Source organism: Oenanthe melanoleuca, chromosome 18 (genome assembly GCF_029582105.1).
Source record: "Oenanthe melanoleuca isolate GR-GAL-2019-014 chromosome 18, OMel1.0, whole genome shotgun sequence".
NCBI classification, from domain to species: Eukaryota; Metazoa; Chordata; class Aves; order Passeriformes; family Muscicapidae; genus Oenanthe; species Oenanthe melanoleuca.
In genome coordinates, this window is record NC_079351.1 from 3,721,977 (window position 1) to 3,747,871 (window position 25,895).

At 44.6% G+C, this 25,895-nt stretch overlaps 1 protein-coding gene across 1 annotated transcript in view; it reads right to left on the reverse strand.

Annotated features, from left to right (window-relative positions):
• RHBDL3 (rhomboid like 3) overlaps positions 1 to 25,895 on the reverse strand; it is a 60,998-nt gene that overhangs the window by 5,693 nt on the left and 29,410 nt on the right. The window contains exons 3-8 of the mRNA XM_056505788.1: positions 18,541 to 18,699; positions 10,674 to 10,898; positions 9,879 to 10,027; positions 5,506 to 5,618; positions 3,312 to 3,412; positions 697 to 757 (exon numbers count right to left, since the gene is read on the reverse strand). Of these exons, the coding sequence (XP_056361763.1) occupies positions 697 to 757; positions 3,312 to 3,412; positions 5,506 to 5,618; positions 9,879 to 10,027; positions 10,674 to 10,898; positions 18,541 to 18,699 (808 nt within the window). The remainder of the gene's footprint in view (positions 1 to 696; positions 758 to 3,311; positions 3,413 to 5,505; positions 5,619 to 9,878; positions 10,028 to 10,673; positions 10,899 to 18,540; positions 18,700 to 25,895) is intronic.

Below are 25,895 nucleotides of genomic sequence, written 5' to 3' on the forward strand. Positions count from 1 at the left end.
TAAATTAATTGTCTAGGTTTATCCCTTCTTAAGTCCATGTTGTGGGCAGCACTGCATGCCAGAGGAGACAGGGAGGGAGACATTGCCTTGTATGGTAAGCACAGGGAAGCTGTGGCTATGTCAAGGCTGTGGCACACAGACATGGGGTCTCTCCTGTGGCTGGAAAGTGGTCTGGGTTTGTGAGAGTGTAGATAGGTTGGGGAATATTCACCTTCTGAAATTTATATCAAAACCATAACAAAAACGAGTTAGAATTTGAAGACAGTTGTCTGTGATGAACACATGGGTTAATTTCCCTTTTTGTGCCCCCCTGGGGATAGGGCTGGAAGAGAACTCATCAGTGTGGGTATAATGCTGCTGCCATCCCAGACAGGACGTGCTCTAGGAAAGCCAAGTATTATTATGAAAGCATTCCTGTTTGAGATTGCAAAGACAAGATGTTTAAGTCCCACTCTTTCACAAACACCACAAGCTACAGATGCTGGCTAAAGACAAATCCTTGTTTACAAATGCTTGTGTTGAAAGCCAAAATGTGCAGTGGAGAGCAATGTGGTTCCTGCTGCCAGAAGGTCCAGCTGCAAGTTCCTACCAAAACTGCTGCAAAGTCAAAACCCTCTGAATCAGCATGAACTATTATGACAAGGACAAACAAAACAGGACTGGCTGCACACGTGCCAAGCATTGTATGGTACTTACTACAGATCAAGGCAACAGCCATGCGCAGCAGTTTAAATTGGCACTTCATTCCTGACCAATTCTGGAAAAGAGACAAGGAAAAGCAAGTAATGCTGCACACAAACCTGAAGGATATTACATTTAGATCTGTCACTTGTCAGGCAACTTCTCAGTGCATTCAAGCCCTACTGTGCTTTTTCTATGCTGCTTTCTGTGCCTCAGGCTACCTGAAATTCTGCAGCTCAGATCTTTGGCAGAGCATAGAGGAACAATAAAGACTTCAATAAAAGCATATCAAGGAAACAGTGCCATAAGAAAGCCTGGACTTAGTCTCCTCTGTCTTCAGGCTTGGTTATTAATCAATATTGTGGAATAAAAATCTCTGAATGATAATCAGAAATCATGGAAGAAATATTAAAATTCCTCCTTTTCCACTTGCACATAATTTTAAAGCAGGAAAGAGATAATATTTTGAGAAATTCAGATGTACGGCAACATTATATTATTATCACTATTATTATTACTACTATTATTATTATTATTGTTATTATTAATATTATGTGACTAAATTAAAATTTGCCTATTGAAGGCAGACTGAGATACCAAGATAATCAGGTTTCTTGTGAAAAACTCCATATTTGCCACACTGAAGAAATAAAAAAGAATGCTTGCAAACTCTTCAGGACTATCTCTAATGGCACTTTGGATGGCAAAATTGCAACCTCCACAAAATAAGTAACTGATTTTCTCTTTCCACAGAGACACCTAACCCAGTCAGAAAGTTCTGAACTCATGCTTATTAATACTGTGCTGCCTCCTTCACTTTTCATTTCCACGTAGCTGCTCTGAATCCGTCCCCTCACCCTTTTCCTTGGGGTGACACGCTTTATTGCTTCCCCCTATTGGTTATTTTATGTATTTAATTCCAATAATATTTATTTTTTTTCCAAGCAGGAATGTTTCCATTTCCTTTGGTTACCAGGAGGCACAAGGGAACAGAAGATTCCAGAGACCCTCCCTGCCACAGTCCCTGCTCTCCCCAGCTGTGCCAGACTGAGCTTTAGCAGCAAACAGCCAGCATGTCTTTCAGCGTGCAGGAGCATCACAGCTAGATAAGTGAACACAGAGAGACAAGGGGGGAAAGGAAAACAAAAAATTCCCTCTACCAGAACTGGAAAGGCAGCAAAAATAATTTCAGATGAGAAAAGAGGCAGTGGATAATGGAGAAATAAAGATACTAAGGTAGTAATCGCTACGTAGATGTGGCAGAGGCCAATGAGTAGTGAAAGGACAGATCAGTTTGTGTTGTTCTAAGAAGTCTGGGAAGGTAACTGCTGAAGACTGTCCACATGCTTCTGGAAGAGCCTCTTCCTCTAAAGCAGACCAAAATTTCCTCTAATGTCCCCCTCTAACCCTGTGAATTGTGATGTTAAAAATCCTGTGTCTGCATTACCACCCTGAAAGACAGGAAGGAAACTGCTTCCCTTGGCACAGGGGAACACAAATCACACTAAAAATAACTGTATGTAGGGATGCAATTCCCCAACAGAAACTCTGTGCTACAGGGGTAGCCCCTCTCCTCTACTCCCCAACCTCTCTGCCAGCCACTCAACTGTCTAATTTGGACAACAGCCTCAGCTCATTGATGCTCTGAAAAGCTTGAAGAGGGTGAAGGAGACCAATTCTGCTCAGGATATCTCTCACTTCCCAGCTCTTACAAAGCTGTCTGGAGCAGCACCACTGTGGGTCACAGCTGGAGCCTGCTGACTTCACTGCAGACAAGCCTCAAGTACAGAGTTTTCTTTTAGGCTTGACTCCAACAACAACAACACACACACACTCTCACACCTCCCAGCACCTGTATAACAGATCTTCTGCCTCTATTGCAGCCACCTCACATTATTTTCCCACTCAGATTCAGGGGAGGAGCATTATCCTCATTTTTATGGCTATTCTGCTCTGATATTGCTGGTACAGACATGCCATCACACATGAATCTTCTATCAGCAAAGCCTTTTTTGCCTGGTGTCATCTGAGGATCCCCTGGGAAGCTGTGCTGGGCTTTGTCACCACCTAGCTGATGGCTGGGGATGAGCTCCTGTTTCCAGCCTTAGAAAAATGACAATGCTGGCATTTGCTCACCTTTGTAAAGTATTTTATGAGGTGCAACAGCAAAATGATGCATCACTAGATCACCCAGGGTTCAGCTTCAGATTGGGTTTTACAAATGAAGATAAGGAATATTCTGCACATGAATCCACTGAATGTTAAATTTCCTTAGATGCTTGCTAAAAATACATAGCACATGCAGACAGAAACAAGTCTGCTACTTCTGCAGAGCCAGTCTGCTTTTCAAAAATTTGTCAGCCATTGCATGGAGAGCTAATAGCCTGGAGAACACTGATAAATCTTGGATTACCAACATCTTTAGGTTGTCCTGGCAAATTGCCAGCCATCAGGGTACCAAGTCACCAAGTGCAGGGTAATATTTCCATTCCAGGACCACACCACTGAGACAAGACTCTTAGCTGGGGCAAGCTCTGAATGACCAACAGCTGGGTCAGGCCATACTTCCATCCCCTTTGGGCCACCAGATGTGGCTCACTCTGAGATCAGACAGTCACTCTGGTACTCACCATCACAATATTGGCCAGGTGAGCAGAGACAAGAGCATACACACCTCCAGAGGAGCCCACCACCGGCGCCCTCATGTCAGCCACTGAGACTGCCAGGGACCCTGGGGGAAACAACAAGGTTTTGTGACAATTGCCAACCAAATAAACACACTCTCTCCTACCCTACATCCCTGCTACAGCCTGTTTGTGCTAATTGCTGCAGGTCAGGAATACAGAAAGAAAAGGAGGGGGAAATTGATTGACTCATGAAGCCAACTCAGTCCTGTCAAGGCAGTGACTGATTGATTCCTCTGCACCTACTTTAAAAGCTGCCAAGCAAGGCAGCAATGTGTCTTGAAACTCGTGCTGAAAAAGGCATTTATTCCCTGATTGAAAGAACAAGGAAGCAGGAGACAGACAAATGTCTGTTTGTTTCTCACCTGAGGATAAAACAGAAATAGCTCCCATGTTGCCAAGAAAAATATTAGCACAGGGAGAAGGAACTAGGGACTTAGCACAGGCCTCTGATTGAAGCACAACCTATTACCCATAAAACTTCAGAGTAAAGCTAGTCAAAAATAACCTGGATGGAGGCAGTAGGCACATGACAGCAAAATGACAGGTCAAGTACATAAAGGCACCACTGATAACAATACAGCCAAACACAGACATTGCTGCTTCTTATCCCAGTTGGAGGCTTGGATCTGTTTAAAGCTCCTTTCATTGCCAACTTTAAGGATAATTTAAGCAATAAGAGGGAAAGGCAGATTTGCTGTCACAAGGAAGGGATAATGAAGATCTTTGTGATGAGTGGGAATGGGAAAAAGACATATTGGCAAATCTTGAGAGAGTCCTTGGTAGTACAGAACCTAATGAACTTCTTTGCTAATTGCCCTACTGATTCCAGGTCAAGAAACTGCTGAGTTTCCATCAGGCAACTCTGCTGATAGCTCCCTCCTTCCTTGTGTGGCCCTGGGACTTCTTAGCTCTTAAACACTGCCATTAAGGAAAAAGTTAATGAGAAATAAAGGAAGGAGTAATAAGAACTTGCAGTTGAGTCCTCAGACACTGCATGGAGTGTCTCCATTTCCAGTCTTAATGTGTCTTCTTAGTAAAGCCAGACAAATGAAAAAGAATCATAAAAGTTGTGGCCTAACAGACATTTTACTGTCTGTTCTTGATTATTTAGGAGCTGAGTTATCTTTATACTGCCTCAGCATGAATATACCCATTTCCCTCTCTTCTGGCATGTGACAAAGAATAAAGGATGTTCCATAACTGGCTAAGATATCAGTGAAGCCCTGTGGTTTGGTAGGTGTATCTGTGTAAAAAGCTATGTCTGGAAAGTTGCATATTGGGCGCCACTTTTGTTAGTGCTTGTTAAAATAAGTCAGGAGACAGTGGAGCTGCTCTGCTAACTCCTTTCTCTGCGTTAAACACTGTTGGTGTTTGTACCATGCCTAGTGTTGCGTCCAATTATTCTTTCCACAGTCTCTCTTCTGAAATGCAGGATTTATTAGTACTCAATGCAGCCCATTCTACAAAGGGTTTATCCGCTTATTATGGAAGAAAAGTAATTATGTGGATGGAAAATAACAAATACTATAAATCATGAACTAAGGCAGTCAATCGCTGTCTGAGTTCCACTTAATTCTCTTGGTTGTTTTCACACCCTCCTCCTGTTTCAGTTAGATGTTGATCTATTGTCACTAACTTCCATCACCTCCAAGCTGCTGGAAATTCCAAACATAAATAAAAGTAATTCAGCACAAACTAAAAATCAATCAGACCCCATGGCTTTATGATTAAATGAATTTTCCAGATTTCTGTGCACTGCTCACAGTCTACGACCAAATACTTCTCGCTTACTAAGGCTCTAGAAAGGTGATAGACAGGACAAATGGAGGAAGAACTGACACAGGACCAGCATGACTCCACATTCAGGAAGATCATCTAAAGCGAGGGTATTTTAAAATAACAGGTAGTTGGTGCATTTTAGCAGGTCTCTTAAGCACAGAGTCTATGGCTGCATGGGTACAGATGTCAAGTTGTACCATGTTTGCTATGTCCACCCCCCAAAGGATTTCAATGCACAGAAGATCAGTGGATGCTCCTCTCCTAATCCCAACTATCACAAAACATTTCTCCAACTCAAAAGCTAGCACAGACCATTTTCACTGCTTCTCCATCTGGGGTGTGCAGAGGTGCCACCTACCTGCCACAACTCCTGCAACGTACACAAAACTGATCCTCGCAGCTCCGTGCACCATTTCCAGAGGAACCCCAACCAAGAGTTGAAGCACAACATTGAGCCCAAGGTGCTCTATCCTGCAGCAAGGAAAAACAACAGTTGTCCTCTTCTCCAACTCTTCATCTCCTTTCTCTACCACTGAGACACAGATCTTGGAAAAAAATCAAATAGCACCCAATTCACATAAGTAGACTAATGCTGGGAAAAACAGTGATTCCAGAAAAAAAATCAGACCCAGAGTTGCAATGCTTCTTCCCTTCTTGCTGCTTTTATCTTTTTGTATCCATCCAGGTCCTTTCAGCTAAAGACCTCCCTCCTACAATGTTTCGTTCTTAGGCAGATATTTTTTTCTTTTTTCTTTGCTTGAAGTTAACTGACCTGTCAAAAAAAAAGCAGCAAGATGGCAGCAGAGCCTGGAACAGAAGCCAGAAATTTGACCTGCTCCACTCTTCTCCCCTCCTTATTATTCCACTTTTCCCTGCACATATCACACTGCCACCACGGGGAGTGGTTGGGGTGAAGTACAAGTTCCAAGAGAACTGCCATTTCCTGGTGCCATAATGTCCTTACAGTATGGGCTGTTTGACCCTCACTCTTTTCTGCTGTGCCTATTTCAATGGTCAGTATGGGAAGCAGAGGGTATTTTGATCTCTGCTCAGGTGCCCAGGTGTACTCATTGAGGCTCTCTCTTCACCTATCCTTGTTCCCATTATAGTCAATAGCAAAACTCCTGTTTAACACACAGGGAAAAGCTGGGCTGAGGGAACTCTTGCAGAAAGCCCCACTATCACACTGTGCAGGACCACTTGCAGCCTGCAGGCAGAGTGTGACAGCTCAGATGTGCATATTGGGTAAAGACCCCAGTGCAGCAGATTTCCCCTGAGCTGAATCAATAGCATCAACCCAAGTTCTCTGTTGCTTTAATCAATACTACTTAACAAACCTGTCCTGCCACTTTTCAGAGCTCTATACAGGTATTCCTCTGTAGGGTCTCCCACACACAGGTAATAACAGCACCAGGCCGTGAACAGGGTCCTCAACACTCTGTTAGTGTCTGAGATTTACCCTGGGTTTGCAGTACTGTGACGTCACTGAATGGTGACATCCCACTGGAACCAAGGGTTTCCTGCTTTTTGTATGAAGAGAACCTGCTTACAAAACAGATAGATCTAAATTACACAGTGGTAAATGACACCCTTAATACAGAAGGCCAGCATCTTATGGGGAAAAGAGAGCAAAGTACCTAATGCCTTGAAAACATACATCCCATTTTATACAAGAAAGGGTTGCTCACAGGCAGGCACTAGTAAACTTTGGTTTAAGCTATATGCATTAAATTATATGTATTTCCACTGTTTTGATCTTTTCCACGTTACCATAGCAATTTCCCATATACAGTAGAGAAAAACACTGATGATGAGATGCAGTAATGCCAGAACAGTCTCATAAATGAGAATTTAAAATTTGTAAGAATGTGCTAGAAATGATACTGCAGAAAGCAGTCCTCTTCTGGTATCTTGATAAGTTTATTTCAATTGAATTTCTCTCCAAAGATGAATTTCCCTCCTGCACAGTCAGCACTGCAATTTTTCCTCATGGGAAACTGCTGCATGTAACTGAGTTCTTTTATTACCCTCCTCAAGCCTTTTAAAGCTACTGGGCATGGTCAGTGCTCGCTGTGATCCCATATGCTCACAGAATGCAGGGAATTAAATTAGGAACAACTGGCAAAGGTCAAACTGAGAGCACTGGGATGAGTCAAAACATCCAAGCACCCTTTCACAGAGAGGAGGGAAGAAGCTTTGGCTGGCACACAGTCAACATCATGAGGTGGCACCTGATATATCCACACAAAGCACTGGGTCTTATTTATCAAAGGTAGCTTTTGTAAGAGCTCAGCAAAGTTTATCCTGGACTCTGAAGTGACTGCTCTGATTCACAGCTGATCTTAAAAGACTTCCCAGGAGCAAGCCCATTCACTTCTCTTCCCCATCATGCAAAGAGCTTTGAAGGCACCAGAGTCAATAAGAAGCCATAAAATATAATTACCCTTTGCCAGTGCTGAATGTGTCATTCTTGAAATGACAATTTCATTGATTTATTAAGGACTTTCTCCTTCCCTGGGACCAAACAATTGGGACTGAGCATCAATGCAAGTCATTAGTTATGGCAGTGATACAAATGTTTGAGCTTCAGATATCAACTGCTTTCCATGAAAACAGAAGGGCAGAATTTACAACTCTGCCTTTTCAGCCCTTGACAAAGCTCCCTCCATCAGAACCAACACAGAGCTAGTGCATTTTTGGAATCTTTCTACAGTCACAGCCAGACAAGCCTTAGCAACTGCTGCCTTCTCAAACACCTTCTGGCTGCCACTTGCTCTTCAAAAAAAGACTGAGTGCACAAAATTAAGGAGAAGTCCACATTACCATTTAAAAGTCTCAGCTGGAAGCTGGATAACAATAGACCCTGGTATTGTGTTATCCTCTCATTTGAAAATGAGAGGAGAATGATGGGTGTCCACTAAAAACCATTATTACCTTTCCAAGATTTATCTGTTTCCCTCACAAGAAAGAAGCTTAACACAGAGAAGTTAGAAATAAAGGAACATTTAGCTTAACTCCAAATACTGCAGATAAATCACAGGGTTTACTGTTCCAGTGGGACCCTCCATTGTTTTAAAGGCTGTGTAGCTAAAGGACTTGGAATCCATCATGACAGTCCCCTGCTCGCCACCTTCCATTGTTCCACTTTGAGCCAGCCAGAGGTGAAATAAACCTGAGGGATTTTTTGGCCAGTGAGTGTGAAGAATGCCAGAGAACTGCTGCCTATAAGGGTGACCTGGCACAGGTTAGGAAAGCATGCCACAGAAAGGCATTTAGTGCTGGAAAATTGTCCTTGTGCAGGTGTTTCTCCTCCAAGGTATCCTAAAGCAATCTGTAGTGATAGAAGCAATATGCTAAAACACCACCACCACCAAAAGCCCAAATACAAACTAACTAACATTAGTTAAAATCAAGTGTTTCTTTCTTTTATAAGCCCAGTTTTCCCCATATTTTCAGTGAAATTTTCATATTTTCACTCCTTATTTTATGTAACCAGCTTCAGGTCTAAACCCAGTAGTCCCCACTTGCAGGATAAAATCTATGGAATATGGGCTCTTTGGAGGGATTCAGCACACAGAGGACAGATGTTGCCACATTCAGAAGCTTCTAATAACTCTTCCCCACTTCCCTTGTGAGGAGTCTGTTTTTATCCAGAGATCTGGGGCACATCTTGTGCTCCAGGGAAATTACACACCAAGGAAGTTATTCCATGGCAGGGGAGAGACATCAGCATGTCTTCCATCAGAGACATGGAAAAAGACAAAGATCAACTTGATCTTTCTGGCCTTTCATAGAAGAACATTGACTGATGGAATTACAGGCTTTCTATTTAAGAACAAAGGGTCCTTATGCAGTTGCAAACTCTACACTACTGCTAAAAAGGCTTGTTGCTGTCATTTTTCAATGACAGAATTAAAGAAAATTGCAATTATCTGCCAGGAATGTGTGAAGATAATGATCTGAGAAACTGCTCAGAGGGGATAGAATGTTTTGTACAGGGATGAACTTTCCAGTGACACTTACTCATCACCATGGCATCACAAACATCAATTAAGTCTATTTGAATTTTGTGAGGACTAGCACAGCTGAGAACACAGAATCCTCACACCTTGAATATTCTTCCCAAGTCTGCTACATACCTCCCATGGGATGAAGGAGGATTTATTTTACTCTGCACCTTCATTTTGAATGAGATGGATCATTCCCTGTCCATCTGGTCACTCGAGATTGTCAGCTCTTCAGGAACACTGGTGTTTGCCCAGTGTGTACAAAATGGGAGTTCAGGCTTGACACAGTCTTCTAGGCATTATTTCAGTCTCTATAGAAGGGACCAACATAACTGAGAGAGGACATATCCCAGACAGAGGGAATTTAACTGACCTTTCCAACACCCTGTAGTTTTAAAATACCCATCCAGCATCTTTGCAGACTAGTTCTACCACCTTTAGTGGAACACTGGGCTTTAACCTGGTTTTAGGAAGTGCACAGTAAGAAGAAAGTGTAGTCCCAACACGGCTGGGGAGAAGAGCAGCACCTGTTAATTCCTTTTGTTGCTTTCTCCCTTCAGAGAGCTGTGAAGGTTTGCACCTCATTGCCCAGCACTCCACAACATCTTCATAATTTTACACACAATTTATAATTCTTAATTTAATTTATAATTTATTAATTCTGAGCTGATTCTGTCACCTCCTCTTTCTCTCTGGGGAGCCTGAACTGTTTGCAAGTACTCACCCTGCATGCATGAATATGTAGGTTAGGTACCTCCAAGCCTGGGCCCGAAGCTGGGGATGGTACAGTAATGCATTCTTCAAGTACAAGGGGTGGCTGACTTGCAGCACAAATCTGTCTAAGACCACTCCATTGTAAAGAAAAAAGGCAACCTAGAAGAGCAGAGAGATTCATTGGTTAGCAAATGCCTTTTCTCACCAAAAAGTACCTTTTAGCTCAAAATAATGGAGAAAAATGTAATATATACAAAAACTTTTCTCCCATTTGACAGCTTCACACAGCATGAAAATTCCCTGTTTTGAGGAATCTGCAACACATTGATATAACTGCATTTGTGGTCTTCTGTAACATAGCAGCCCCTGAGTCAGAGGAACATGCTCCCAGTCCGCACCCTACTATCAGAATCCTACTCCGTACTTACTTGAGCACATTACTCAGCAAATGTGCAAAGATCTCATTTGGGAAACACATGAGCAGGTCAGAATATTTAACCCAGAGGTCCCCTCCCATTCTTTTTCTCTCTACTCACAGAACAGAGGCAGCCATGCAGAAATTCTAATTCCATTGACTTACCCATTTCTCTAGAACTATCCTGTTTTCACTCCTCAAACAGTTTTGCTCTAGTTCCCCAAACTGTCTAGTCCCATATACAAATTGTTCCAATGACAGGATCAGAGTCACACACCCCAACCAAAATCAGCCCACCCAGCTTCACATCTGTCCGAGTGCCTCTCTAACCCTTGCCTGTGTCCCAGCAGAGCCTTTGCAGTGTGGCTGGCTCCCAGGGAGGGCACTTGCCTCCACAAGGGTGATGGTGATCATGAACCAGGGCGGGGGGCAGCAGGTGTAGCTGTCATAGTACCACTTGCGGTCGATCTCGCGCGGCAGCGTCTCGTAGGCCACGTGCCGGATCAGCCGCTGCGACAGGCTCAGCCCCGTCTCCTCCAGCAGGGCCTTGCTGCACAGCCGCCTGTTCCCCTGCAGGATGGCCTGCCGGAAACTGTTGGACCTTTTGTTGCTCATCTGGGTAAAAGGGAATGGAAGAAGCCGTGAGTTCAAAGCAAGGCCTGCCAGAGCCATCAGGGAGAATAGTGAGAGTTTGGTGACACCAGATCCAGGCAGGCAGGAGCCACCACCAGGCTGAGCTTTAGGAACCAAATGCCAGGACAATCACAGGATGACCTACTTGGGGTGCAAAGAAAACCAGCACCACGGTCTGCCATGATGATGCCAAATGAGGTCAGGACAGAACTCTGGCAAGGCAGAGAAGAGGCTGCTGATGCACCTGTCTGAGCTCTGTGGCTCATTCTCCAGACTTTCATGCACTGTCTTCACCATGACTTATCACAATCCATATTCCTGTGTCCTCCTTACCTCTGCTCGCCTTGCTCTATCACACTTCCCTGCAGCATTGGGGCAGAAAATTTCTCCAATGTAGCAGCAGTCACTTTCACAGCACATCTAACCCTTGTGGCAGGAGTTGTTCTGGGCAAAGAAAATTATCTCTTTGTGTAAAACAAAACTGCCTGAGCAACAGCAACAAACAACAAATTAACTGGCTGTACAGGCTGCCTTAGCTCCTGTAAGCTTGCAAGTCTCTTTACAATGCTTCTTTCATAAGTTATCCTCAGAGGACACAGGTTCTGAGATGGCACATGCTTACAGCTAATTTGTATATGCATTACCACCTTACACGCATAGATTTAGCTGTCTATCTTTTTGAGCATACATTTTCCCAGTTTGGATGCGTAACTAAAGCAATTGCATTTGCATATTAGGCAGATGAAATCTTATGCTTAGCCTGCTGGGGGCAGGGGAACGAACCAGGTCTGACAGAGCTTGCTCCAAGATTTGTATAATTGTTAATTAGCCCTGATGTCAAACAAACCTGTGGCATTACAGCCACTCTGTACTAGTTGAGTCTTTGGCAGGGAGGTCCAAAGGCTCATTGTGTACACAGACTGCTGCAGGGGAACCTCCTACTAGCAGGCAGCAAAGCAAACACAACAGCCTGGTCCTTCTTCTGAGAGAACTGCTAACTGCTCTCAAACCACCAGCACCTCCAGCCTCCCAGAACCAAGCAAGAGATGACACTCAGCAACATTGGCTTCCAGTTATCTTGGATCATCCTGGTTTCAGCTGATATCCCAAAGCCAGCAAAGCCCGGAGCTTGTGCTCAGGCAGTCAGGGAATTGCTCCAAGCTGGACCAAGCTGCTTAAACACAGTAATCACTGCAGGGAGCCACCTCCTGCTAATCACTGGAGGAAGGCAAGGGGCCATCTGAGGTGATAGCACTGTGATCCGCTCTGCCCATCCCTCCTTAGCCTTCATTTGTAGTCTGTCCCTCCAACACAGAGGAGCATTGACCATCAATTGATGTTCCTATATTTTTTTTTAACTGGGGAAAATTTTTGTTGTTGTTGTTCTCTTTGAGTTGTTTCAGTGAGAGGTTTTACCCTAACAACTCTCTCCATTTTGGTATTTCTCTTTTGCTCTCTCTTTCCTTCGTTCATTTAGAAATCACTTATAAAAGAACATTTCTGGGAAAAAAAGCAGAAAAACCAAGAAAAAAAAAAAAAGTCCATAAAGTCTCTCTCTCAAGTCTTCTCAAGTCTACCATCCAAATGCCTGTAATCTAAAACTACGGAAGTCAAGGGGGAAAAAACTGTTGTGGTCCTCCATTCCACTAAGAAAGCCAGCTCATACCAAAAGACAATATTTTCACAGAGAAACATCCAACAGGTACAAGGCTTTCCTTAGCATGTGTGAGATGCCTTTTGGAAGGTGAGAGATGTACCTCTGTTTCAAAGACACTTTTAGCCACCTAATGACCTCACAGTGTCCATAGAAGACTCCAGGTTAGTTCAGAACAGCGTTTCAGAGATGTTCTGCATGTGCTCCCTCACAAAGTAAATTCTTTTCTCTCTGGCTTTGCCCCTCTTATGGGCAAGCATAAATTCAGACTGAAACTATAAACTTGCCTGAAGATATCAGACAGTTGACTGGAGCTACTGATCTGCTTATTCCAATTATAGTGATAAATGGGATTTCCTGCTTACCACAAAACAGTCAGTGCTTTTCCCTGCTGCAGCACTGCAGTGGAAAATATAATAATTCCCAGAGTCAAGGGAAATCATCACTTCAGTTCAGCATCAAGAAGTGCTGGCTACCCTCAGCAGATGATCACCTCATCAGTGCAGAGACTGATGAGGGAGATGGGCAGGAAACTCCAAAGGCTGCTGATGTCCATGGTTAGGCTCATAACAAAGATTTCCTTGCATCTGTTGAGCAGAGGATCCTAATGGAGGCACCCCTGAGCTTGTCTGTTACTATTGAGTATGACACAAGCGACTGGCTCAGTTCAGTCACCTGAACTCAGCACAGCCCCATAAGTCCAGTGTCCTCTCTGCAATAATGCATGTGCGCCCATGGAGCCCAGAAAACAGACAGGGCACTGCAAATTTACCTTCATGACATTACGGAAGGTGTTCCTCAACATACTAAAAAGAAAACCGAAGAAAAAGGTCTTCTCAGATTTAAGAGTAAAATATTGCAGGACCACTGTAAGTCATACCTCAGATGACCAAAGCCTCCATTGCCTCTCCTGAGGAGATGGGAAACTGGACTACTGTTCAGCAGAAAGCTCTGCCTTCCTCTTTCCAGAGAGAAAAATAAATCCTTTCACACCCCCCACAGAAGCTAACATGGAAAGCACATGAAAATATTTGCCAGATCTTCTTTAGAGCAAAGGATATGGAAAAAAGGTCCAGGTTCCCTCTACATGCTGCAGTCTTGGCATAGTTTTACACCCTGCTGAGGCAGGGACACAGTGTCAGGAGTGTGCCAGACGTGCTGAAAAGCCCCCACAATCCTACAAGATGTGGGTTACTGGATGTACCAAGTCCTTGTTAAAATCAAGCCTCTCAGGAAGGAGACATCCTGCTGGTCCCCACCTGCACGCATTGCCCAAGGCACCAGGGAGGAGATGATCTCCAAAGAGACAGCACAGTTGAATTCCAGGGCTCAAGCAAACACAGCAGTCCTGGCCCTACTTACATGACCCCACAGGCCTTTGGATCAAGCTAGGAGAAGATGGGCATGAGGAGAGACAGAGGATTGAGTCACTATTGCCAGTCTCACCAATTCTTGATGAGAAGTCTATTTTATCCCTCAGACGGACTTTGGAAGACTCAAATCTTCCCAGAGTCTCGCATATGGTCACAATTTGCTGACTTGATTTTGGAATTACATAATATTGGTATTTATGAGCCAAATATTTAAGCATCAGCTGAAAGAACACTGGGCCCATTGTTGGCCTGCACATTATCATGGCTCCAGGAGCCCAGGGCAGCCTACTGCACTTCCCTTCAGAAAATTGATCTAGGGCTTCTTTAATGAGCGTGATATTAAAGCTGCAAGCAGATGGGAGAGAGAAGGTAGCAGTGGGGAGCAACACATTCCCTTAGTCCTTCCTGCCTTCAAAATGGTATTATGCAGAGAGAAAGAAATTTCCCTTGCAGAAGAGCCAAGCTGAGCTGACTGGTACCCAGGTGCTGTCACCTCTGCCCTTTGGCATCACCCTACCAAACAAACCAAGACTTAGTGCTGGAGCTCTGCTCGAGGGCTGGGTTTGATATCCCTGTGCAAAAGGAAAATTTTTTTCCTACTTAAATCTGAACCTGTCTTCAACACTGAAAATGTCAACATTTAGGATGAGTTCTTACTGCCAAGAGAAGCCCAGTGACAAACTTTGATGAAGTACAAAGCCCTGTTTTTGCTTAGAACACATGGCACTCTAAAATTACTCTGGGATAATCTGCAGCCTGCAAAGAAAGTTGTCCATCCCCATTGGCAGACCAATTTCTCTGTGTTCCTTGGATATCTGTAGTAGTGTGGCTACCTCTAGATAATCAATAGCCAAGTCATGTAGTATTTCCCCCATATCCAGTTTCAGGACTTGTGTGTGGCACATTACCCTTTTTATGGTTTTATTCACCCTCACTCAGAAGGTTTTGAAAAACATGGATTTCTGCCCATTAAGCATTGGCATCTTTGAGACTGGTCTCGAGCTATTTTTAAACACATGCAGCTCTGTGACAGGCAATGCATTCAGCTCTCCAGCTCTGATCCTCCAAGACACAGAACACTAAATCAGAAGTTAGCACAAGCTTTTTAAAAGCCTCTGCCATCCCCAGTTTTATAACCCACTTTACTTACAAATGCAACCTCTCCAATCAATTTTGCTTTCAAGATTCACATTTATTTCCTTCCCTCTGCCCACACTTCTACAAAATGCTAATGTGGGTAGAGACAGCTTTTCCCAAAATGCATATCTCAGCATTAAGTTCATCTGTCACAGATGTTCACATCCTCTGAGCCAACCTGGTAGCACTTTCCCAAACAGTATCAAAGGGAAAAAAACCTGAATACCAAAGACCAATATTCTGATCAGATTTGACCAAGCAGTGGTTTAGTCTAGGGATTCAAAAAAGAGGAAGAAGAGACAAAATAAATTATCCCTGCTCAAGGTTTTGCCTGATTCCTATTAAACATGCCAGGCTTAGGTTTCCCAGGACTTCCAATAGAAAAGGTAAAACACTTTCAAATTTCAAGGTTACTTGAAAGAACATTGCTTGCAGGGCAAGACTAACATTGTGGTCCAAATAACATTGTTACACAGTGCTTCAAAAATGTGTGTTGCTCACATTAAAAATTAGGTAGAATTAGCCTGTCCCTAAAAGCCAGCAAGACCAGGGAAAGCAAAGCAGGTGGTGATTCTTGATCTGGAAAATAAAGGATGTGCATTTAATTAGTTAATATATTTTCCTCATTACTTAGAGGCTACATCAGCTTCAAGTTACTACAAAACCACAGCTAAACATTTCTGTTGGAAGCAGCAGTGTTTTGTTTTTCCCAAGTCACATGAACTCTGTCTTAGACCTTACTACTGACTACAAGCTCTATTACAGTTCACAGGATGTTTTGTGAAGTAATCCAGGACTGCCAACAGCAATTGCTGTCCCAGCAAATGACATCTCAAGTATAATTACCTCCTGGCTTGTCTCTTCTCTAAAAGTAGCAAAGTTAGTTAAACACCTTGGTTCACTATCTCTTCCTGTGACCCATGCTTTTCATAGCCAGAATTTTCTCTGTGTGTCTCTTTTCACAATGCTGCAAAGCAACCAGACAGCAGAGATGCATGAGATGTCTCCACTTGTACAGGAAACACTTCTGTTACTCTGCACTGTCTCAGACACAGTAGAAGAAACTCCATCTGAAACTGCTTTCTGCCATTACTACAAACCACAGAGCAGAAACAGAAATGGATATGATTGCAGCATTGTGTTTTACAGCTACATGAGCTGAATTTCATATACACAGAGGAGAAGTAATTTCCAATGAGTTGCCAATCTGATGTTTTCAAGCCTTTTCTGTTTTCAGATCACACTAGGAGTTTTCATCTTCCCTGAATTTATTAATTTCTCAATTTATTTCCTGAGTGCTTTCTGGGGTCTAGTCTCATATTTTAAAACTTTCAATTTCATAAATTTAAGTTGCTTTGCTGAGTTGAGAGCAGGTATATGTTTGAATGTTGTTATTAAGGTGAGAAGTCATATAATTAGATTTTTGATGTATCTAGAAGTTCACACCATCATTTTAGCAGCAGGTCAATTCTTGCTAAGCTGCTGAAACACAAAAATTAACCTGAGCATAAAGCAGAGAGGGAAAATAATCATCAAGCCCAAACATGAACCTGAACACCACCACAGCAAGGATTGACAGCTAGGATGTGAAGGGAATCCCTAATTCCACAGTGATTCTGTATCAACTGTGCTGTTTCTCTCTATCAGGAAGTTCAAAAGAAAGTTCAGAAGGCAAGGAACAGAGAATGAGCCCTAAAAAAATTGGATGTTGGAAATCAATAGAAACTAGAGGAGAAGTGAGAAAAGAGATGTCATTTGTAAGTAGTTTAATGTTTTGGCATTTGCATTGCCTATTGATTAGAAAGTGCAAAAAATGCAGACAAGGATAGAGGAGCTGATGATAGGAAGATCAATGACTTCTTTATAGGAGTCATTCAATAGCAGTGAAGGAAATGTGCTGTTTTGCAGAAACCACATCAGCTGGCTGTTAGCTGGCACAGCCTCCTATTCCCAAAGGAGGAGAATGTCCAAGCATTTCAGCTCCCATCTACCTCTCATTAGTTTGTGCTGCTCCCAAGCCCTGTGGAGTGGGAGAGAGGAAAAAGCCCAGTTCTCTTCCTGAGCCTGTTGCCAATGTGTTGCCTGGCTCCAGGCCATCATTTCTGTAAAAGAAATTTGATGATGCCTCTTCCTACTACCTAAGTGTTGTGCAGCCCAATTAGTCAATGCTTGCATGGTACTTTGAATATCCCCAACTGTGGAACAAGCAGCTGTTACTATAAATACTCTGCTGAGCACTGAGGACCACACTGTTTGTTATGCTGGAGCTGAGGAAAACCTCACACTGTGGGATCTGTTTAAGAGTTGCTGCATTTATTTTACTGTGTACCTAGACACAGGCAAGGGGCTTACAAGTCAACCTGGTTAGATACAGCAGGTTTATGTCATTCCAACAAAGTAACTTCACCTTAACACTGCCAACAGCCTGACGGAGGTCATGAACTGGGTCCTTGACAGCTGGGCCATGTCATCATACTTTTCTGATTAATATGAAAACAGGACATATGCAAGACACTTTCTTTCTAAATCAAGGACACATGCATGAGTGACCAGGACAAATGAAGGGATCAAATCCCCACATTGTCTGCAGAGCACACAGAGATGCAAATTACTGTACTCTGCATCAAGGATACATCCAGTTTTCCGGAGAAACCTCAGAGGTGTCACCAACTTCCATTCCTCTTTGACTTTGTCACCCAGGCTTATAATAATATTGCACTGAATCTGCTGGGATTCAGGTGTTCAATGCCAGAGCAAGAACAAGGCAAAGCCCCTGAATGGCCAGTGTCCAAGATATATTGCAAACAACATTTCTACGCCATCCTGGGCACCTGACAACACATGTCTACAATTGTGTTGACTCAACAAACTGCCTTGACAAGAAACAGAATGATCCCTTCACTAATTGACTCATTAGTAGAGATAGAGAGGCATCCAGATCATGACTCATGCACTCTGAGACACCTCACCTGGGATAAAATGAACGTGACCTAGAAACACTTCATCCCTGTTGCTGTTGATGCCTACAGCAGTGCAATATGACTCCACCTAGCATGTCAACACATTATCTATATGTTTTTGTCTGGAAGTGGTGAAATCTCTAGATAAAACAGGAGACATCCAGACTGACAGACCTCTGCTTGCAAACAAATGGCTCATTATAGCATCTAGCAACTGATACTGAGAGCAAAAACCTATAAATTAGCAGTAGCCACTGCTTCATGATCTTACTACAGCTCTCACAGTTCCTTCCCATGCAAATTTGTTTCCCTGGAAAAATCAGAAGCAATTTGACTCTTGCTGAAGCATTCAGTCACCTGTGAATGCTTCAGCAAGTCCATGCAGAATGTGATGCAGCAAACACAGATGTTAATAAAGGGAGGGAAAGAGAGACACTGTCCCTCAACAGCCCATGTTTTAAGCAGAGGCAAGGACAGGCCCTGCCAGCCAGAGCACTCACCAGGTTGACGAAGTCCTGGTAGCAGATCCTCCCCTCAGAGTTGCTGTCTGCCAGGGCTAGCAGCACCTCCAGCTTGTGGGGGTCCAGCTCTGAGCCATGTCTCTGGAGAAGGGAGCGAAACTTCTCAGTGCTGATGTAGCCAGTGTTGTCAGGATCAAACTGGGATAGGAGGGGAGAGTGCCACAATTAACAATCCCATGTTCCACACAACTCTGTCCTCCTATGCATTCATCCCCACTGCAGACCCACAGGGACCCAGGGGCTGCTCTAGGCTTCGGTGGCACTGCCCTGCAATCACCCAGGGACTGGAAAGCACCCTGCTGCAGAGAGGGGTGAGTGCAGGCACCATCAGCCACACCACCATCCCATTTCCACCCATTTCCTTCAGCTATGTCAGCTCCCTTCACCTTCCTTCCCTCTGCATCATCATGTCTCTTTTTATCTGGAACATCAAGCAAACCAGAGATGCAATTTGTGAGATGAAATGCACTGAAAACAGTTTTACTCCTCTATTTCCTAACACAATTGCACCACAGGAATATGCCATCCCTCCTCAAGCCCTTTCCATGCTCAGTGTTTCTGACAGTCACCTTTCCAGATCACCTCTAGAGATGCCTTCACTATGGTAAGAGCTTTCACTGCTGAAGAGCTATTTTAAGACAGTTGGGAAAGAAAATCTTTGGACAGGGAGCAAAGCAGATGAACACCATGTCAAACTAGAAGTGACAGGGCAGCCACATGCCATTTTGAGAACACAAACCAGAGTCATTAGAAGGAAAGTCTCAGGTGAGACCTGGAGCGAATCCCACTCTGACCAAAACCATCACTGTTTTCCCTGAGCCTAAGTGGCTAATCTGGAAATGCCACTGATGGAAAGAGACACCTTTACAAGGCTGTCCAAACTTGTGACTGTTCCAGTAGCCTCTAGGGCACTTTGTAAGGGGCTGCCAGCTCACAAGGCACAGCCTCAGCCCTGACAAAGCCAATGCTGGCACCACGCCGAGCACGTTTCTGCTGTGCTTGGAAAACTAGTGGCTGCAAGCCCCCAGACCAGCCTGCACTAGTACAGTCTGATCTCTACAAGTTCTCTGTTGCTGGGAGATTTTGTCTTTGATTTCCCAAACTTGGCTGTGAGGACCCTGGTGCTTGCTGGCCTCCTTTTGTAGATAATGATATCAAGCTTGTTTGCTGGATTGAATGGCTGTCAGGGGGGCAGGGTGGTCAGGAGGGAGTCTTTTCACGAACATTTGGGACATAATAGGGCCTTGGCAGAGCCAAAAAGGTCCTGACAACCCTCACTCTCTCCTAATGGAGAACAAAGGTTGAACAGGCGCTGGGCCTTTGATCAGACGGTGGAGTAAAGGCTGCCTTGGCAAGGGAGGAGGTGGAATGAGGATGTGGCAGAGGATGCAGCCTGCCAGCAGCAGGGCTGGCACAGCTCTGCAGTGAGCAGAAAAGCCTTAAAACAGACCAGCCTCAGGCATGGGCTGCTTGTTTAGAGGCTGCAGTGCCCGTGTGCAAGGAGCTGGCTCCATCTCCTTCTGCTTGAGCATCCCTGTCCTGCTGCTCTGCTCTCCCCAGCTGCTTGGCTGAGGAGTTGTCCAACCTGAGCAGGGGAGGTCACAGCTCCTTGCTGGAGGAGGGCTGGCTGCCTTTGGTCAAAGCAGCAGCTCCTCTGTGAAGAAGCTGCTGGGGCAAGTGGATTACACAAATCAAGATAAACCAATTGACCTGTGGACAGTCAGAGCTGGGCACTCTCTCCTGTTCTCAGACAAAGGTTGTCCCGCCCTTGTGAGGTGGCCTGGATGTCCTGCCCTGACAGATGGCAGCCAGAGCCAAAGGTGGATTTCATCAGCTGTTTACTGTTAAACAAAGGCTTAATATTAATCCCTAGAGAAGTTGAGCTCCCCTACTCCAGCCCACTCTGATGCTTTGAGTTAACAGATCAAACTCTAAAACTAACCCCAAAAGTCAGGGCTTCTGCACTCAGGCTCAACTCTGATGAGTTTTGGCTCTTGCTGTGACTCTCAGGCCAGCCTGTTTGTGGTGCCCAGTCCCAGACATACATACCCAGGAAATAAAGTATTATTAGCACAATACCTGGAATGACCTTTCTCAAGGGGAATTTGTAAGAGCTGGGAGATGAGTCGTTCCGTGAACGGGTCTAAGACCTACAACCCCACAGACACTGCTCTGTTCATCCCTGTTTCCCAAAAACATTTGACCTAACCAACATCTTACTTAAGTGATCACTTTAACTGTACCTTGATATTTAAAATATCAGAACCTAGCTTGTCTAGGACAAAACCCTTTGCTCCTTCAAGGCTTAAGTACCTCTCTACTTTGAGGGTCAGGGTCAGCACCCAAAGCGTGGGACTCTCCCCATGCCATGTGCTCGTGGACTTTGTCGGAAAGACCAAGGGCTGCAGCCCAGGGAACATGGCTATTCCTTCAAAGGGCAGATGAGATACAGAGCTGAAGCACACAGGCCCTCAGAGAACAAAAGAGCAGCTGAGATCACAAACCACTTTTCTCAGACTTTGTTCTGCTTTAAAGACTTCCAAAAAGAAGCATTTTGTAACCAAGAACAGAAATTACACAACTGCTTCAGAACTTCAAACCAGCCCACAAGGACACACTAATGACTTCAGACTCACTACTGCTGGAGCTGATACATCATGTCACTCAGGATGCTGCTGTTACCGGCTGCTGGTTTCCAAAAGCACAGCTGAAGCTGTAGCTGTCTGGTGGCTCCAAATGAATCTGCTTCTTTCTCACACCAACAGGCACCAGCATTCCTCCTTCAGCTCACTGAAGTCTTGCTACTTGCTCCACAAAAATCAAAGCAGTGGCAGAAGGTAGCTGGTGTTTTCTGCAGTGTGATTTGGCTATCGAGTCTCTCCACCTCTTCCATGTTATTATATATAATTTTTTTTTTGCACGATGTTAATGATAATAATTAGAAATAAGTTTGAAGTAAACCAGTAGATCTGAACAACATGAGAATAAGAGATGAGCAATGAACAACTGACATCTGAACTCAAATACCTCAGAGCAGGGCCAGTGCACAAGTCCTGCAACCTGAAGCAGAATGTTTTACTGTCAACCCCAGCTGCAAGGAAGTCCTCTTATTTATGTTTAAACAATTTCTTAATTGTATAACATTTCTCTGTTTAAAAAGTATATAAAAATCTCATCTGTCACCACTCAAAATCCACACCAATACTTCAAACTGCTTCAAATCCTGTTTCTGATATCACAGCTATCCACAAAAATCAAGGGGTTGAGGGGGTTCTGCGTATTCTGTGTCCCTACACATGGCAAATCATAGAATTACAGAATGTGCTGAGTTAGAATGGACCCATCAGGACCATCAAGTCCTTCATGCTCCATCCAGTTCCTGGCCCTATGCAGGACAGCCCAAGAATCAAATCATATGCTCTAGAGCGTTGTCCAAACATTTCTTGAACCCAGACAATCTTGGTGCTGTAAGCACAGCCCTGGGGAGCCTGTTCCAGTGCACAACCACTCTTAGATATCCAACATGAACCCCTGATCAGCTCTAGCCATTTCCTCGAGTCCTGTCACTGGCCATAAGAGTGAAGAGATCAAAACCTGCCCCTTCACTGGCCCTCATGAGGATGTTGAAGACCACAGTGAGGTCTCTCCTCAGTCTTTTCTTTTCCAAGCTGAACAAATCCAGCGAACTCAGCCGTTCCTCACACGGATTCCCCTCAAGACCCTGCATCACCCTCATGTCCTTCTTTGGACACTGTCTAACACTTTCTTGTCTTTTCCATAATGTCATACCCAAAAATACACACAGCACTCCAGGTGATGCAGCACCAGTGCAAAAACGTGACAGCAGACTCAAACCACTCAGCTCCATCAATTATAAAAGAGACAACTGACCTTTGCCAGCCTCTTCATGCATTTATCCATGACGATCTCCCTTGGGGCCAATTGTGCCAGGGTCTCACCCGGGACAGGCAGAGCCTGGAGCAGCACCAGGGCTGTGCTGAGCCTGGCTCCAGCCCCACGGGGAGCACGGGCACCACGGTGCCTCCCTCAGTGCAGCTCCTTCTGCCTGTCCCCAGCTCTCACCAGGGCTGAGGAAGCCGTTCCCCCCTTGTCCCCCCACACAATAGGACACTAACGGCAATTTCATGCAAGGTTTCCTCCGCATTTCAATGACAATCACCCTTAACTCCCTTGATCCTCAACCAGGCTCTTAAGCAAAAATGTAAATATGTTAATGACTGTAGCAGCCATCTGACCCAGGATCTTAATTCCCTGGCCCAAAACAAGCCATTTTTTTCTTTATATTAGAGGAGACACACCACAAACTAAAGGTCCTACAGCAAAATTGCAATGCAAAAGTAAGGAGAGGGGGCCTCACAAACTGTGATGAAAATAGGAAATTTGGTTGAGGAAAGAAAATTAAATCTCGAATTGTTCCTCTACTTTAATTAAAGACACATCAGCCACGGTTGAGTGAGCAAGTAGGGTGGAGGCTGGTGCTGCAGACAGACAATGAGTATCTTGGGAAAACTCAGACATTCAGAGAGCAGCCAGCTGCTCCTCTCCCCACACAGCCCTCGGGGGCATCAGAGCAGCTGGAGATCCAACAGCTGAACTGGGCACAACAGGAGGATCCCAGGCTGGCTTTAGGACTGCAGGAACAGAGTTTGCTACCACCCATCGTTTCCTCATTGAAGGGCTTTGTCTTGACATCACCAAAGCCACAGTTGTCTTTCCAGTGGGCAAGGCTCCAAGCAACTTCATCTAATTTGGAAATTGGCCTTGAGTTGGACCAGTTCCTTAAAATCTGAATCATTCTAAGGTCCAGTGGTGTCTTCACTTTTCAGAGAGACTGGCCTGGCAGTGTCAGGCCTCCTGGCACTGATCCCAGCTCTGCTCCACACGAGGAGATACTGCAAAGAAATTGTCCTCACCTTTAGATTCTCCTCCCTATTATACAGAAATGAGAACTCCTGATTCATTTCCCACCAGAAAGAAGCTCTCAATAGCTGACCTGTTTCTTATTTACATGTAGGCCCTTTTCCACTGCAAAGGGGGAGTCAATTGCATGCAACATCTTTTCATGTCCAAGGATTTCAGAAACCACTCTGAGCTTTGCTGGATGGAACTCAGATGTTAGGTGTCACAGTCTCTGCAATCTAGGGATGCTTAATGATCCTGCTCTCTCTTCCAAAGGTGAGAAGTACATGTGAGAAATCCTGATCCAACAGAGATGAAGGTCAATCAGAGGTAAATGCATATCCCCCCACCCTGAAATCCAGCTTCTCACCATTTAAGGTCCCCTCATGAGTTGCCTGAACACACGTGGTAAAGCATTAATGCTGGCACCAGTGACGCACACTCCGCCTCCCCTGTAAATAATGAATTTACTCACCACTGCCCAGACAATATAAAGTGATTAAGGGCTGTCCAGCAGTACTTTTAGGGCATGTTAAATTGCTTTGACCTGAGCTGAACCCGAGGGCTGGAAACATCACCCAGCTCTCAAAAGCCAGATGGCTTTTAAGCACAGAGGATATTCCCTCACCAAGCAGTGCTCCCAGACACACCTGCTCCCCAGGAAGGCTGCAGTGAGAGCACAGAGCTGCCCAGCTCAGCACTCAGGAGGCATTCCAGAGAATGGAGTCCAGCTTGTCACCTGGATTTGGGTAAGTGTGTCTCTGCATACAGCACACGGCAAAGTGCAGATGGAGGGGGCTGGTATCAGATTCCCTTTTCCTTGAAGAGCAGAACAGCCTGAAAGACCAGGTTCATGAGCTAGTTGGTCAATCTATAGAGGCATTTCTGTTCTAATTTATTTCTCCTACTGTTTAGGCATAAAGACAAGGAAGGGACCTACATTACTACCATCTGTTGTTACCTTCTGTAGAAGCACTTCATCTAGACAGTGGAAGTATGCATTCAACAAGAATGATAGAATAAAAAGACTCAGGAGTGTGCTACTACTCAGCTCTGAGGCAGACAGGAAAGAAGGCTTGAAGCCAGATTGGATTTTTGGTATTGCCAGGATTGCTGGAATGAGCCCACAGACCTGTGTGGTGTTGTGACCTCCCCATCTACAGAGCACAGGCACCACGCCTGTGTTCGTGTGATCCAGCTCAGGGAGGGCTGTGCAGAGCTCAGAGTGTGGCTGGATGATGGCTGTAATGGCAAAGGGCACAGTGATGCAGTGAATAAACATTGCCTTCTGGGGAGGTTTCAGGTGCAGAAACCTACCAAACTTTCCAAAGCCAGTGGCAGCTGGACACCACTCTGAACTTCTTGACTCTACAGAGGTCACACCCCCGTCCATAACAACCATAGGCCAAGCAAATCCTACACTTGGAGACCCCAGTAATTTCTGACCCACAGTTTGCAGGGGAAGCTAATCATGTGCAGCCAGGTACCCAAATTCATGTTTCTGTCTCCATGCTCATTTTTCATATAACTCTCTTCCTTATGCATCTTCTGCATGTGGGTTTCTTCCTGCAAGTCCTTGCTAAGAGAGGACAGAGCTGAGGGATGTTCACAGGCCCCACTGAATGGGCTTTTAGTCCTCAGCCACCTCGACCTCCCACCACTCTGAGAGATCCCACTGCCTCTCTCCAAATCAGCCTCCTAGCAGAATACTTCCAGAAATCAGCCCCTAGTCCCAGCTGGGGAATTACAGACAGTGTTCAAGCCACCCAGAACTAAATTATTCAAAATATACCACTGTGCTGGCTTTGAAACCAGAGCCACTCCCCAGAAAGAAGCCAGGGTAAATAGCAGCTCCATTACCAGCAGCACTGACAGGGAAGGAGATGCAGCACTGAAAGTGAGGGAGATAATTATATGATTAACGAGACAGCATGGGTGGCAGGAGATGCCCTCCATTACACCACAAGGCTTAATGCAAAGAGACATCTTTATAAACTGAGCTTACTCCAGCTCTGCTTCTTCCTGTTTTATTATTTATGGCAGTGCATTAAGACTAATGGAAAGAAGCTGAGGCACTCTAAAATGTCGCAGGTGGGTTTTTTTAGGTGAAAATATTATTTTTAATCCTGATCACTGACCACATTGCACATTCCTACATGGGTAGTTGCCTCAGCTGCAGTAACAGACTGGGCAGGCTGTGACCCAGACTGGTGAGTTGTGTATCCAACAGCCCCAGCCCAAGGTCTGGTACTATCTCTCATTCCTGAGATTGTGGACAAGATGAAGCCAACAAGAGGATTGGTGTGACGAAAATCACCTGAACAGTTAGAATCTTTCCTTAAATCCTTAGGCAAGGAGTTTATAACTTTGCAGAACTGCTTGTCAGCACTGGCTCCAATATTCGAAACGCATGA